Genomic DNA, 15,899 nt, shown 5'->3' on the forward strand with positions numbered 1-15,899 from the left:
AAATGGTTGAACAATACTATAATATGGGACCTTTAAATAAAACTTGGTGTGTCTCAAATATTTGCACACAACTGAATGCATGACAAAGCAATATCGTGTGAACAAATAAGAGGTCTATCAGCAATCTGGAACAAATGTGTCCGACCTCGGATTTACTCCAAAAAAAATGTATTCTTCTACAACACATAAGCCTAAGCAGACTCCCAGAACGTCCATGCAAGTATCTCCATTTCAGGGAGACATCTGTAATGAGCACTGAGTCATTTGCAAGTAATGGATGCAATTATGGGCAACCAGGGGGAAAAAAAAGATGGTGTAAATCAACTCCAAGTGATTTCCGAAAGGGAGACTCCAGTCGCCATATCTTTAATTAATGTTGGTTTAAATGGAAGCACTCAACTGACTGTGCATCATCATAAAGAGTTGCTGATGTTTCAAATTCACCCACAGTCTCATTTTTATGAGGCTCCCCCCAGGCAGCCTCTTTATTAGTCTGAATAGTTAAGGAGTGTCTAGTGACATCAAGTGGCTACGAATGTACCCTGCAGCAGAAGAGACTCCCGTTAAAGTGACTTTTCTTTTTCCTCCCAAGGCTCGTAGTCATTTCTTTCATCAATGAAGGATGGATCACTAAAGTATGTTTCTAATTGCAACTGTGGGGTATAGACACACATGTCTCAACATGTCTGTATAGACACACATAGACTCTTATTTAATGTATGAGAATTAGTTGTTTATGAATTTAAGTGCAGAAGAAAATACTGTAGAAGTAAATATTACAAGTAAAATATAACTGAATTAAATTAAATACGAGTAAATAATAAATTTTAATAAAGACAATTATTTAAATAATATGTCCAACATTAAACATTTTTGCTGGATACTGCTCCTGTCAGGCAGAATAAATATTATTAAAATTGACAAAAATAAAAATTGAAGAGAAAATGTTAAAAAATAACACATTATTTAAATAATACATGAATTAAATATTTAGGTAATACAATACATATACTGTGTTTAATAAGGGTGTTCCGATGCCACCGATCAGTATCGGCCGATTTTCTGTGAAAAGCACGTTATCGCCATATGCCGATACTTGCTTTTAATTACCCATCCCCTTCGCCGATCAGCTCCGCCCCCTTTGCTGCAGCCATCCTATAGCGACCATCTCCCGCCCACTTTCCCTTCACACAAACTGAAAACAAGCATTTTTGCCGTGTGGGACTTCCTGTCGTTGTGAGAGTGATTTAAGTTTTGCACCCTGCAAAACACGCCTTAAAAAGTTTTAGTTTGTTGTGGCATTTGGGGGGCGGGCGATTAGCAGGGTGTGGTGAGTTTTCGTGGCTCACAATGTGATCGTCAGTCGGGCGGCGGCTAATTAGCCAAAATTAGCGGGGACACGCGCCCGTGATAGCCCAAACAGTGGTTGGATTTGTCGGACTGGATGGCGGGACGTCGACGGCTGTGGAGGAAATCGGGTTTGCCGACTGCCTGGGGTCTTCCTGGATACGCTTGCATCCAAAGTCTCCTTATAGAAGGCACCTGATGCTGTAAGTTCCACGAGTGATTTTGAAAAGTAAGTCAAATATGTTTTTGTCTAAATGTTATGGTTCCCCTGTCATATCTGTAAGCCTACTTTTCATGCAGGTTTTCAGTTAATAATGAACATTAAGTGAACACTAGAAAGAAATGCATTCTGAAATACTAAATGTGAGTTATGGATACCAGAATTTTGTTAATAGTCGGGTAAAACAAACATATTTGCTTTGTTTGGGTTGAAATGAGCTATGAAAAGAAACGTTTTTTTTAAATGTTTTTTATTTAAAAATGTACACTTGATCTGTGTGATTGTATCGGGTTCGGACGATTTCACTCGTGGATGACCGGTATCGGCAGCATAAGTATCCCTAGTATTTAAATAATGTTTGTTATCCGAGTTGGGTCATGGGGCCAGCAGCCTAAGCAGGGAAGCCAGACTTCCCTCTCCCCAGCTACTTCGTCCAGTTGTTCCCGGTGAATCCCAAGGCATTTCCCAGGCCAGTTGAGAGATATAGTCTCTCCAACGTGTCCTGGGTCTTCCCCGAGGCCTCCTATATCGGTCATACGTGCTCTGAACACCTCCCCAGGAAGGTGTCGGGAAGGCATTCTGACCAGATGCCCAAGCCACCTCATCTGACTCCTCTCAATGCGGAGGAGCAGTGGTTTTACTCCGAGTTTCTCCCGGATGACAGTGCTTGTCACCTAATCTCTAAGGGAGAGCCCAGCCAGCCCATGGAGAAAACGTATTTCGGCCACTTGCTCTAACGATCTTGTCCTTTCGGTCACTACCCAAAGCTCATGACCATAGGTGAGGGTAGGAACGTAGATCGACCGGTAAATTGAGAGCTTTGCCTTTCAGCTCGGCTCCCTCTTCACCACAATGGACCGACGCAGAATTCGCGTCACTGCAGACGCTGCACCAGTCTGCCTGTCGATCTCCTGTTCCATCCTGCCCTCACTCATGAACAAGACCCCGAGGTACTTAAGCTCCTCCACTTGGGGCAAGATCATGATATTGATTAAGAAATATTTAACATTTATTAAGATAAAATAATAATTTTAAAAAATGTTTCAGGCACTTACACATGCTGGCCACAACATTGAGTAGACTTGTACAATCTTGTGAGATGTAAAATAACATCACAAATATAAGTGAAGCAATTTAGCAATATGCTTATAAATTTTGTTTGGAAGTATCTGTATTTAATTACTTTTTAAGTTTTATTCAACTTAATTTGTTTTTAATTACATTTGTTTTTAAGTTAATTTATTAAATTTATTTATTTATTTTATATAAATTTATTTTACTGTATCGCATTAAATGTTCACTGAAAACGAATATTCACTATAATTGTAATATGCTATTTCGACCTCTAGGTGGCAGTAGCTGCTAAATGTATACAGTATGTGTGTTGAATCGAGAACAGCGCATCAGGAAAAATTAAATTACATGGCGAGAAATGAGAACCTCCTAGTTTAAGGGGAAAAAAAATGTCAGAAAGAAACAAAATAAAACTGTGTTTGCTGTGCCGTGCTGCACATTCACTTTATGAATGATCACTTTCATTCCGCTTGGCGTGAAATAAAAAGAGAAGAATTCAATCCAGCACTCTGCCAGCAGACAGCCTGTCATGCATATTCACATTCAGGCAGGTGGTGTTGTCAAAAAAAATGCGGCTTTGCACACATCAGCTGACAGGTATGGTGTTTGGACAGTGTGACTGATTTAAGCATGTCTGCCACATCACCGGGAATCATGTGTACACTGCAGCACTCTTCTGAGGTCAGCAGACGTCAGTTTCACGACACAACCTGACCAATGAAACTGTGAGCATGGTGAAGAAGCCTCGAACTGTTCACTCAAAAAGACACATGACAGACACAGTAAACAACTAACAGGCTGGAGACCATAACTCAAAGAAGATGGCACCCCACCAAGGCAGTCTGAAAAACTCTTTTTTTGGAAAACCAGGCCTTGAAAGAGGAGGGGATGTCTTGTATCCAGGGTCATCTTATATTCAGGTCAATAACTACTGAAAGTTAAGAAGCTTAACATGCTACCAAAATGTGGTAAAGAAAGAGTAATAAATCTATTTACTGTATGTAGATTGGCCTTTCTAATCTTCAACATGTTCTACCACATTTTCTCAAAATCTTGCATTTTTATTTTAGGAAATTTGAGGTGCCATCACAAGTAGCCTTTTCTTTTTCCCACCTCAGGAAAAAAAAAAAAGAAAATGAACAGGTGGTCCCACACGGTGGCTGTAATTACCATTATTATGACAAATAGCACCATGTGTTACAGTAGACATCTTTACCACACACACACACATACACACACACACACACACACACACACACACACACACACACACACACACACACAGTGTCTGCAGAACAGACATGGCATCTGTAAAGCTGAAATTGATGGTGGAGTTTAAAGAGAAAGTGCTGCTGCGGTCTCTTCAGTTGAGGAAATAATATAAACATGGTAATACTTCTACAGCAGTGCCAATAAAAAGTGAGTTTCATTATCTTTGTAAATACAGTTTCTGATACATTGGATTAGATCATGGGTGTCCAAAGTTGTAGCTGTAGCACTTTACCACTAGCACTCTCTTCTGGGTTATTGAGGTGAGAAACACTATTGCATTCCAGAAATAACTAATGGAAAAACAGGAAGATGGTGGTGTTTGGAAAAAATAACAACAACCAACAGCTAAAATGAAGGGGGAAAAATAGCAAAGACCAAAGACAAAAGTTCATGCTGATACGCTTTTATACCTAGAGTATATCACAAAGTTGAGATGCATTTTTTTTCTTCTTCTTCGTAGGCCTGTCACGAATGTCCACGTATGCGTGTGTTCCATCTGCTCGTCTCTCTCTGCCACACTGGCTGGATGACAAGAGGGTTCATTCTGCATCTGTCTGTGCGCATTGTTCTATAGTGGAATGAATGGAGATATTGGGAACTCATCTCATTCAGCCTCTTTGTGAGGCGGTCTACTAGTGATTGGATACAGGCGGTTTGGCAGTTAGCTTCGTGAGGCTGACATGGATGAAGGAGCAGAAGCGATGGTTTCTGAGGCCACCGTGATAGGTGAATTGCCACGTAGGATTCAGTATTAATAAATGGAACATTTTTGTAGTTGGAGCATAGAAAACTTGTTTATGACTTTCAAATGACAGTTTTTGACATTTTTACAGCCCTAAAGACATTAAGTAACACCCCTATAGTGACCTTTACACTCCTATTATTCTTTGTTTACACCACATTGCTCAGGCTACGGGATCACTGCTGGGACATAAGAGATGGCCGCTGCTAGCATAGCAAGCTGCCTCTCCAATTGACTTATTCTAAACTTAAGAAGGTGGGGAAGAAGGCCAAAGTAGGAATCCAAAAACTTACCACTTCCACATGGAATGGGAAGATATTTTTTTTCACTCTTATTATGTCCGTCATGTCGCATGATGCTCAGTGACACAATACTCCATATAACTTCAATATTGTGACTAACAACAGGCCATATACAATCACAAAACAGCGATCATTTATTCATTCCTTTTTGAAAAAACGAGTGTGACGGAGCGATGTTCAAACCACAATGTAGCGAGGGACGACCGTATGTGGCCCTCTGTGGATAACGTTTGGACACCCTGATAAAAATGGTTTTCCTCACGCAGTAAAATAAGAGCAGCATTTTGATGCTTGTTAAGGTGTAGGTAATAAAAAAATCAAAGGTTAATCTGCTCTACAGTTACCTCCTGAAGGAGTCATTTAGCTGGCTTGTCTGGTGTCCAAAGTGGTGACACATTCAAATTAATCTCGATTTATCACTCTGTGTGTGCTCTAAGCTATGTATACACGCTAAATGTAGCAGTGTGGAAGTGATTTAAGCAGTGAGAGTGCCTGATGGCTATGAAATGAAATCTGCATCCCTGGATCACCTGTTCCCCATAAACACTTTATTAAAGAGAGCTTGGGTCTATATTTGTCCAATGATCACCTCGCATGCCAGGAACAATTATTAATTAAGCTTGTTGAATCGTTTTGGCGCCACTATTCCTTGCTTTTTTTAACCACCCTATCACGATATAATGGGCGGCCCATCTCAGTTGGGCTCGCCACCAACAAACTGGCGCTGCCCGCAGAACTTGGATCCTTATCAAGCAGAACGGGCTGGGCCAGTACCCCTGCAGCCGCCAAAGCCCGCCTGATGCACGGCACTGAAGCCGACATCCCAAAATGCAATGTTCCTTCACACATAAAAACGCTCATACTCACATCTAAATATAAACAATCTCTTCACAAGGGATGACGGCGTGCAAAATCTAGACTGTGTTTAATCTCCACTGATTTGCCTTTATCCTTGAAGAGTGCATTTCCGTGCGGATTTACTTTTACGCCCCGTTTCATGTGTAATGGAGCCAAGGTCCCACCGGTGTTGTTTTTTTTTTTGATGGCAATCAGAATAGAAATATTTTTACACAGTATGTGAGCATGTATCATGAGGCTTCATGATGTGTTAATTATTCATTGTATCCTCAAAACACCTTGTCTTCCTACAAGTCTAAAACATTGCCATCATTGCCTCACATTGCAGTTTGTCACAGTGTGGTTTGCAACAATAATTGCTGATCTGGCTTGGGTTATTAAGTTGTGTAGTCAAGATAGTGTGACATTTTTTGTAGCATGACTGATTCATTCAACATAGAAGAAGACATAAGTCAGAAGACATCCTGCTGATTTTGTCCATTTACCTTCTTACAAAGACATGGATGGTGTAGAATTTTTCTGGTAGGTTTATTGCGACAGAGAGGGACAGAAATAGTATCATTAAATAAAGGGAACAAAAGCTATTTGGTCGCCAAGCAAAACATGACTTAGTACTTGTGGAGAACCCTTGTTGGCAAGCACAGAGTTCAGGCATTCCTTGCAGTTGGTCACCATTTTGCTCCACTACTCTTTACAGATACTCAAATCAAATCCTGGAAGTTCTGTGGCTGCTTCTTGGCAATTCAAAGTTTCAACTTCCTCCAAAGAAGGTCCGAAGACTAGTTAACTTCAGGATCTCAATGTGCTTCTGTTTAAGTCACTTCTTTGTCGTCTTGGCTGTATATTTTGGGTCCTGGAAGACACATGCGCAACCCATCCTCAGTGCTCTGGCTGAAGCCAGGAGGTTCTTGTTGAGGATTTCTATGGCGCATGGCCCTGTTCGTCAGCTCCATATTGCAGTGAAGTCTTTCTGTAACAGTAGAGAAACGGTCCCAAAGCAGAATGTTTCCACATGTTTCACAGTTGGTGTTGTTGGGGTCATTTAGCATTTCTTTACCTCCAGGCATGTCGAACCGCGTTGATGACAAAGAGCTCAGTTTTGGTCTCATCTGACTTTCAGGTGGTTATTGACCAACTTCAGACAAGCTTGTACATGTGCCCTTTCCATTACAGCAAACACTAAAGACTGTGGTCCCAACTCCCTTGAGATCATTAACCAGCTCCTCCCTTGTCATGCATAGCACTCCAGAACAAGGGCAATTGACTTGCATTTCTTCCATTTCTGAAATATTGCGCCAATAGTGGTGTCTTTCTCACCAACCTGCTTGTTGAAGATGAAGCAGTGAAGCCAATTCCAGTTTTGTGCAGGTCTGCAAATATGTCCCTGAATTCTTTTGCCAGCTCTTTGGTCTTGCCCATTGTGGTGGGGCATTTAGAATGGAAGTTTTTTTAACAGGTAACTTTTATCAACATAACAAGTTGAACTTAGAGGCACTTTCCTAAATGAACAGGACTAGCTTCTGTGCTTCATCGGTCTGTGGGGGTTCAAAATGTTGGTTGGTCAGTAGGGGATAAAATATTTATTTCCTTAACTCGAGTACAAATTAATTTAGAACCTTTTTAATGTGTTTATTTTTCGGCTACAGTAAACCTGAACAATTCTGGACTGTTCTTTTTACAGTGGCAAACACATAATCAGCAATATTTGCCTGACCCTATGCAGTCACGGCTAAAAACATTGGCATGCCAAAAATGCCATGGCTGTATAAATTAGGCTAATTTGGTTGTATGCCATACAGGGATGGCCAAAAACGTTCGCATCCTTGGGATGCCAGCATTTTTTGGCCATGGCTGTCTGACAGGTTTTCCGAACCTGCCGACTAAAAACCTGACAAGGGACCTGAACTTTAAAGTTGGAGTGCACTCAAAACGTGCTTATTTTTTGCAGTGATTGAACACTGAAAAAAAAAAACGCCCACCCTCGCCACATCATAACAAAACACAAGATAAAAAGATAACCGTACATACAATGTCAAGCTCATGAAAAATAGTGGCAAATAAAACCTTGCATTCACAAAACATCCATCATGATAACAACAATGATGATTGGATGCCACATGATATTTAGATACTGTATCAATACAAAACTAACGTAATGTTTTATTCACGTGGAGTAATTTGGCCCCATAACTTCAGTTTAGCTTCTTGCTGTTGAGCTGGTGTGTGTTCGAAGCAACACAGGCGCTTCCCATGATAATTATGACATGCATGATGGTGGAGGTTATTGGATTGTCCTGTTCTTGGTCAATATTATCTGTGTAGCGGAGATTGTGTGCGTATCAATAATGGCTTCCACTGCAAATCATTTTACAGGATGCAATTACAGTTAATATCAGAGCCACCCAGTTAAACCATCATGTCCTGTTTTGTGTCCTTTTTTCAAGATCCTAGTCATCAATAACAAGAAAGAATCAAGAAAATACCAAAGTTATCCAAGATTTATTTCGTCATCATTATACCTAATATGATATGATATATTATGAATATGGAATTCATGTATCATAAAATTAAACCAAACAATCCGATTTCATTAATGATGAACAGCTCAAATCCAAATTACTTCATCAAAACAAAACTAAACAAAGAGATACCATTTTTTGGCCTGCAGTATGTTGAGGTCTGTATGGCCTATGTTGAGACGTTTTTGTTAAAAAAAACAAATATGAACATGATCTAAATAAAAGTCTGACCAATGTTCTGCTCACAAAAACAATCTCTGCTGCAAGCGGACGTCCGACTATGAATCCAATGTATCCCCTGGTGGGATCCAATGAATATTTCAAGGTTTAATGAGACATCTAAAGTGGTTCGCTGTCATCTGGGAAGTGTTTCCATCCATGTGTTATTCTAACTCTCTAATAGTGGCTACAGCAGCTAAAACAACCAAGCCATCACTATTACAAACATACTAAAACAAACTGGAATCTATCTCCATGTTGTGGTCTTTATCAAATATACATGCCGCGCCGTGTTCACATCCTTGTACAACACTGAGTGGTTTAAACAAACAGTATAGAGACGTATTGCTGCTGCTGGTCGTTTCTCCACTTGAACAAGCTTCCTCCGCTGTGGTTCTCTCATGCATCTCACTAAAAGCAGAGTCGTTAGGGCTTGTAAATGCTGCAAAGCCCCCCAGAATGAACACTAATCTTGCACTTTAATGAGGAATAACACGGGGTGCAGACCATGCTCGTATGCCAATGCACCTGACAATCACACACAAAAAAGACAACAAAACCCTTTGTCACGCATGGAGCCATGTCATCTAAAATTGGCCAAAGGCAACAGTGCATGTTATGTTTGGAGGAATGACTTCACTGTCTCTGCAAGGAGGAAAATTGAAGAACCACGCACACACGCACACATGCATGCACACACACACACACACACACTTACTGCCCTCTTTCTCCAGACCGGCGCTGGCACTATACGTCCTCGGGCATGCCTGAGCTGGTGGTTTGATAAATTGGCCCTTTCATCTCGTCGGTGCGCATCGTGTCAGTGGGTTTTGTGGGTATTGCTTTCCTTGTGAGTTCGTGCTTGTGTGTGTCTGTGCGGTGAAGTGGCACTGCTGTCAAATGTGTGTAATAGGTGCCCATTCTACCACCAATGAACACCTAGCCATAAACTGGGCAAAATTGGGCACTTTCACGTGAACTTGGGGAAATGGAGCAATATATAAATGAAAACGGGGTACATGGCAATGTTACTCTTTTGGCATGCTCTACATGCTATCCATACTGTATGATGGTGTTGGGACTAGTCAGTGGTCCACATAGCAGTGAATATCAGTTTCGATAGATTGGGTATTGTTGGCTGTGTAAAGAGTCTTAGCACAGAGACATTCTGGGACTCTGATGGCTGAGAAATGTTGTCTCAATGTTGGGGTATTCTAATTGATAGGAAATACCGTCCTCAAATGCTGCAGGAGTTTGGATTTGCACAATTGGTCAAATAGAACCACTACCGTGTCAACATAGACATTGATAGACAGATATATAAATGTGAAAGGTTGCCTATTACGCCAAATTGACCTTTTAACAATGTTATAACACTAAAAAGAGCACCTCCCAAGAGCACCAAACGTGAAAAAAAATCGTCACCCCCCTCACAGGGGCACTCAAACTGTCACTTTTGAAGTTCCTTGTTTTCATGACATCATGAAGGAGAAAGCTCTTTCTTCATGAACATGATGGCTTTTATGACCTGTTCCTAACTAGATGAACCCACCCTGTGTATACGCCCAGCACTTCAGGGAGGACAGCTATGTAAAAAAAAAAAAAAAAAAAGCAGGCGTCGCTACACATATTAAAATAAAGCCTGGTTCTCTGCCATCTATCTGTCAACTACAGGACATCATTTTGTTTTTCTCCAGCGAACAGGCTCACCTAGCATGATGTTACTGTTAAAATGGAACTGTAATGTTAACACTGTGGTTCACATAACCCTGCTAGTAATGCTAACATTTGTGTCCTGTCCCACTCCTTAATGTTCCGTTGTTCTTTGTGATATATGGCATCTATCATGTTTGACAAGTGCAGAGTTACAGTGTATCAGTGACATGCGGTCAGAGGAGCCTCACCTGTCGTGATGAGAAAAAAAAAAAAACTAAACCATAATGATAACATATAATACATATTTACACCAATCATTTTTAACAATTGGAACATTTTTAACACAAGTAAAAATTGCTGAATTTGCACATTTCCTGACAGGGGAGACCTGGCCATTGGGAGTACCGGGAGTTTTGCCAGTGACCTGATCAATCATGGACCGATTGACGGCTTGTTTATTTATTTCTTTATTGCTACGCCTTGCCTTGGGAACTAAAATCCAGGGCTGGCCTGGCAACATACCCCTGCAACACAACACAACAGAGTGGCCGAGTTGCCCCTCCTGACATGCGCAGGTGTGCATCGGTGCCGTGTCAAGTCAGTCCAAGCCTCTGTCACCAATTGGAGAGTAAAATCTCAAATGTATCCACTCTGCTGACAGTCTGTGCTGGTATAATGGTACGTGCTGCTCCCTCTCAGGACAGAAGGTTCAGGTTTGCTCCTAACCCTGAACATTTTTTTTTTAATAAACAAGAAGAGGCTCATAGTGAGGGGTGAGGTGCTGTCAGTCTGAACCAAAAAGTCCTGGGCCGAATTTTTGGTCCAGTCCACTTATGTTTCCTGATCAAATACAGAGCAGAAACCTAAGCTGCACTGAGTTAGATCATGGCGCCTGCCAGTTTATGATACATCATGACTTTCTACAGCCTGTGCAATGTCTGTTACGTGAGTGTGATAACAATATTGTTGCTAACTGGGCAATATAATACACAGAAATATCATATTGGAAGTGCTGTCATACCTCCTTCATACGGAAGGGGATGAGGTCGTGCATGAGCATGAGCATGAGGTGCTTGTCACTGCCATCCTTCCATAGAGGAAAGCGTTTCAGAGTTTTTTTTGTTTTGTTTTTTTTTACAGTAACAGCACCAGCTGGAGAGCAGCAAGTCAAATGCATTAAATATAATTTATGCTATTCTAAGTAAACAAATTAATTTGACTTCCAAGGTGGAGGATTATGTATCCAAGCTGGCCAGAAGGTGATCAGACTTCCACAAACTACAACAAAATATCAGAACTTTTCCTGGAGAAGGATAGGGTGCACGTACGTCTTATAAAAACAAAAAGTAAGACCAGAAATATTTTTCAGTCAATAAAAAATAAATACATGGACATTTGAAAACAAAAATTTGAATAAAAGTAAATTATGAACAAAACAAACCCACGAAAAGCAGCAGGCCCAGACAACATCCCAGGCCGTGCACTTCGGGTTTGCTCATCAGAGCTAGCTGATGTGCTTGCTGACATATTTAACCTGTCGCTTGCACAAGCATCTGTACCGACCTGCTTTAAGTCCACCACCATAGTGCCCGTACCCAAGAAGAGCAACGTGACCTGCTTGAATGACTATCGCCCTATAGCACTCACTCCTATTGTAATGAAGTGCTTTGAAAGGATAGTCATGACCCACATCAAAAAGAGCATCCCGGCAACTGTGGACCCCCTACAGTTTGCATATTGCCAGAACCGGTCCACGGATGATGCAGTCAACACTGCCATCCACACAGTCCTTTCTCACCTACAGGGCCAGGACACATATGTCAGAATGCTATTTATAGACTGTAGCTCTGCTTTTAATACAGTCTGCCCCCACAAACTCACAAATAATCTCCTCACACTTGGCCTGTCACCCTCCCTCTGTAACTGGGTGTTTAACTTTCTAACAGGCAGGCCCCAGTCAGTCAGACTCCACAATCGCACATCCAGCTCAAGAATTGTGAGCACTGGGACCCCACAGGGGTGTGTGCTGAGTCCGCTCCTCTACACGCTCTTCACCTACGATTGCGTGGCCTCCCAGAACAACACCAGCATCATTAAATTTGCGGATGACACTACTGTCATCGGACTGATCACTGGTGGTGTTGAAACGTCATACAGAACAGAGGCGGCGTACCTCATAGCTTGGTGTCGTGATAACAATCTCCTTCTCAGTACAGATAAGACTAAAGAGATGATCATCGACCCAAGAACAAGGGAAAAGGAGCCACATAAACCCCTGTTTATTGATGAGACTGAGGTGGAGAGGGTGAAAACCTTCAAGTTCCTTGGCACACACATCAGCGAGGACCTCACCTGGTCTCACAACACCCAACAAATTCTGAAGAAGTCCCAAAGGAGACTGTACTTCCTGAGAAGACTGAGGAAATTTGGCATGTCCACCAAAATCCTGAGTTGCTTCTCCAGATGCACTATCGAAAGTGTCCTTACCGCCTCCATCACTGTTTGGTACGGTAACTGTACAACACGTGATAGGAAGGCACTCCAGCGGGTGATCAAAACCTCACAGAACATTGTTGGGGCAGCCCTCCCCTCACTGCAAGACATTTATAAAACTAGAGTCCTACGCAGAACACACAACCTCATCAAGGACAGCACACATCCACAACACTCATTATTCACACTCCTACCGTCAGGCAGATGCTACAGGAGTTTGAAGTCCAGGACCACACGACTGGCGAACAGCTTTTACCCACAGGCCATCAGGCTTCTCAACGAAGCACTCACACACGCCGCACGCAACACACGCACACACTCATAGCACTTTTATTTATTTACTTATTTATTTATTCATTTATTTGTATTATTTATCTGTATTAATGTCTCTTCTGTTGTTGTTGTTGCTTAATATATTGGTATTTATGTTTCTTATGATGGTATTTGTTTCTTATATTGGTATTTATGTTTCTTATGTTCTTGTTCTTTTTCTTGTGTTTTCTTTCTTTTCTTGGGAGAATGAACAGAATAAGAATTTCATTGCATAGTATAACTGCCTGTTTTACTATGCATATGACAATAAAACTCTTGAATCTTATTTTCTTCCTTTTCTTGTCATGCCCTTAATGAGCAGCCTATATTGATATAGTAAAAAAGGTGCCTGTGCCTCAGAATGCTACCCCATGGTACGTCAGTGCAGTGTATACAGTATGTAAAACATGGATTAAGTGCACAGTAGAGCCTCCTGGAGCCACTCAGCCTGTCAGAAACAGGTGTGGACAAGTACATCTCGTTAACATTAAAGCTACAAACACACCAAACAGTGTGTTCCAAGTAGGGCTTCCTAAAAGCACTTTAAACTGTCGAAATTGCAGCATCAAGGCTGTATTTTGACCAACGCACTTCCAATACATTATTGTGGGACCTCTGAGACCTAAAGTACTAAAGTATATGAGAATAATATGGAATCTATAACTCATACACGTGTAAAAATGACTTTTGACATATTTTCATGATATGGTAGCTCATGATAACTCAAATTGACAGGTGTTCAATAAGGGCATCGAACCTGTGGTCAGTGTGTCAAGTTGACATAGTGAAGCAGTGAGTGCATGTGCAGTGAGGTGTGCACTACTATGAGTCACTATGATCCAAAAGAAAAAAAAAACATCCACGCTGTGTGATCATTTTATATAATCCATCTAATAACAGTGTGGGTGCGCTAACCCACGAACTCGCCCGGTGCTCCCACTCACTGTGCAGCTCCTGCATCCAACGTGCACGCACACGCACACGAGTGGCGAGCTCTCTGTCTTTTCATTCATCCCACTGAAGACTGCGCACAGCATCATCATCATCATCATCATCATCACCATCACCATCATTTGCCTCCTCCTCTTCCTCTTCCCTCTTTAGTGCTGGGATATCTTCCCAGTCCCTTCTCTCCCCCGTCCACGGAGCGTGTCCTAGCAGCGGATTATGTCCACGGTGCTGCGCTTCTTGCCTCCGCGCCACACGGCAGAGAGGAGCCGCTAGAGGACACGCGTCGCTACCGTGCAACAAGAGGCGTGTGTAGTGTGTGTGTAACTGATACCGAGGAGGAGGAGGACTGAGAAGGAACAATAAAAGTATTTTGGAGCGGTTAATCCGGGACAGAGTTGACGGATTGTACGGTGCAGCTGCAAGATTGAAGACATTCGGCTGGCGAATGGTTGTCGGTTTTGAAGAGACGAGTCACCTCTGCAAGGTGAGACATGAACCCGCAACTTATCATCGAGGAATAATTAAGAGTTTGCGTGAGCATTTGCACGAATCACAGATGACTTTTGTGCCTCAAATGGCGCAATGTTTCTATGGAGTTCTTGCATGCTTCTGCAGCATAAAGTAACTTTAAGAGACAAGTATTGATGCGTATTTCTGACACAATTCGCATAAACAGGCATATGAAGACCAGCAGTGAGCTTAAATGTTGACTTTTTGTGCCTTAAATAAGTCAGTCTTTCAATGGAGTTCTGGCATGAGTATTGTTTTTGCATAAATGGCTGAAATGAATAAGTCAGTGTGTCATTCTTCTACAGATGTGCATAAAACAAGTCAGGTCTATGAATTCCTTGCAGTAAAATTGTGTTTCAATGTGTGCAACATAAAGTAATGCTTCCGTTGTGATGCTCATTTCTGAATGTTTGCAAAAATATGAGTCTTTCTGTCATTTTAAACCAACTTTGTGCCTTAAATAAGTCATTTACTATACGTAGCATTGTTGCAGTAGATGAATGAAGGACAGCGTTAAGAGGAAAACCTGGCTTGTTGGGTCTTTCTGTCAGTATAAACCACTGATGAATGTGTCCGTGGCTTAAATAAATCAATATTTCTATGAAGTTCTTGCCGGACCCTATTACATGCATGCCAAGAAGAATGAGTTTAAGTACTGTACGATATGTGAATATGTGGAGCAGGTGAAGTGAGCTGAAATTTAGACTTTCTGGTTTTTATTATTTTAAATCCCAGATGAATAAGAGCCAATCATTCAATGGAGCTCTTGCAAGCATATAGTGTGTGTATGTGTGTGTGTGTGTGTGTGTGTGTGCAACATTAAGTTTAAGGCACAAGGGATTGTGAGTGCGTGCACATTTGTGACTATATTGGCATGGATGCGAGCAATATGACAAAATATTGACTTTTGGGGTCTTTTGGTCATGTTAAACCACAGACGTTTGTACCTAATAAATGTTGATATTTGTCACAATTTGAAGTTAAACTTCATAAAAAATGTTGTGCGGCCCGAATAAAATGATCGGGATTCATGGCTTTCCCTCACAGCTGTCTTGTTGTGACAGATGTACATGTCTGTAGTACGTGCACATACACAAAAGCAGTCTCAGAGAAGCGATCGAATATGGAGTCATTGTGAGCTTTTGAGGCTATTCATTCATTGATAGCTAACGTTAGTAGCTAAACTTTGCCAAACCGCTATTAGTTGACAACAAACGTAAGTGATGCATGTGCGTATTTGTTACATGGGGAGTGGCTTGCAACGTCGGAGCGGAAAGAGGGCGTAATATAAAGTTAGCGCCCCCCATGCAGTACGTAACCAAGGCGGACAGCACCTTTAAGGCACTGTGGAGAATACGTGCGTTAATAAGTTGTTACGACCCAGGGGAACATGGACACAGGAGGCGGGAAAATCAAGTCACCAA

At 41.6% G+C, this 15,899-nt stretch overlaps 1 protein-coding gene across 6 annotated transcripts in view; it reads left to right on the forward strand.

Moving 5' to 3' along the window:
- Positions 1 to 1,276: 1,276 nt before the first annotated feature.
- zgc:171482 (zinc finger protein) overlaps positions 1,277 to 15,899 on the forward strand; it is a 103,546-nt gene continuing 88,923 nt past the window's right edge. Inside the window, exon 1 of one of the 6 annotated variants that reach the window (XM_054798140.1) lies at positions 1,277 to 1,576. Coding sequence is in view for 3 of the 6 variants with exons in the window: in XM_054798141.1 (XP_054654116.1) it covers positions 14,411 to 14,449 (39 nt within the window). In the remaining 3 variants the exon portion in view is untranslated. Of the gene's footprint in view, positions 1,577 to 13,919; positions 14,450 to 15,899 lie in introns of those variants that run through there. The other 5 variants (XM_054798143.1, XM_054798141.1, XM_054798139.1 and 2 more) reach the window with 5 other exon arrangements.

This window comes from Dunckerocampus dactyliophorus, chromosome 14 (genome assembly GCF_027744805.1).
Source record: "Dunckerocampus dactyliophorus isolate RoL2022-P2 chromosome 14, RoL_Ddac_1.1, whole genome shotgun sequence".
Classification (NCBI taxonomy): domain Eukaryota; kingdom Metazoa; phylum Chordata; class Actinopteri; order Syngnathiformes; family Syngnathidae; genus Dunckerocampus; species Dunckerocampus dactyliophorus.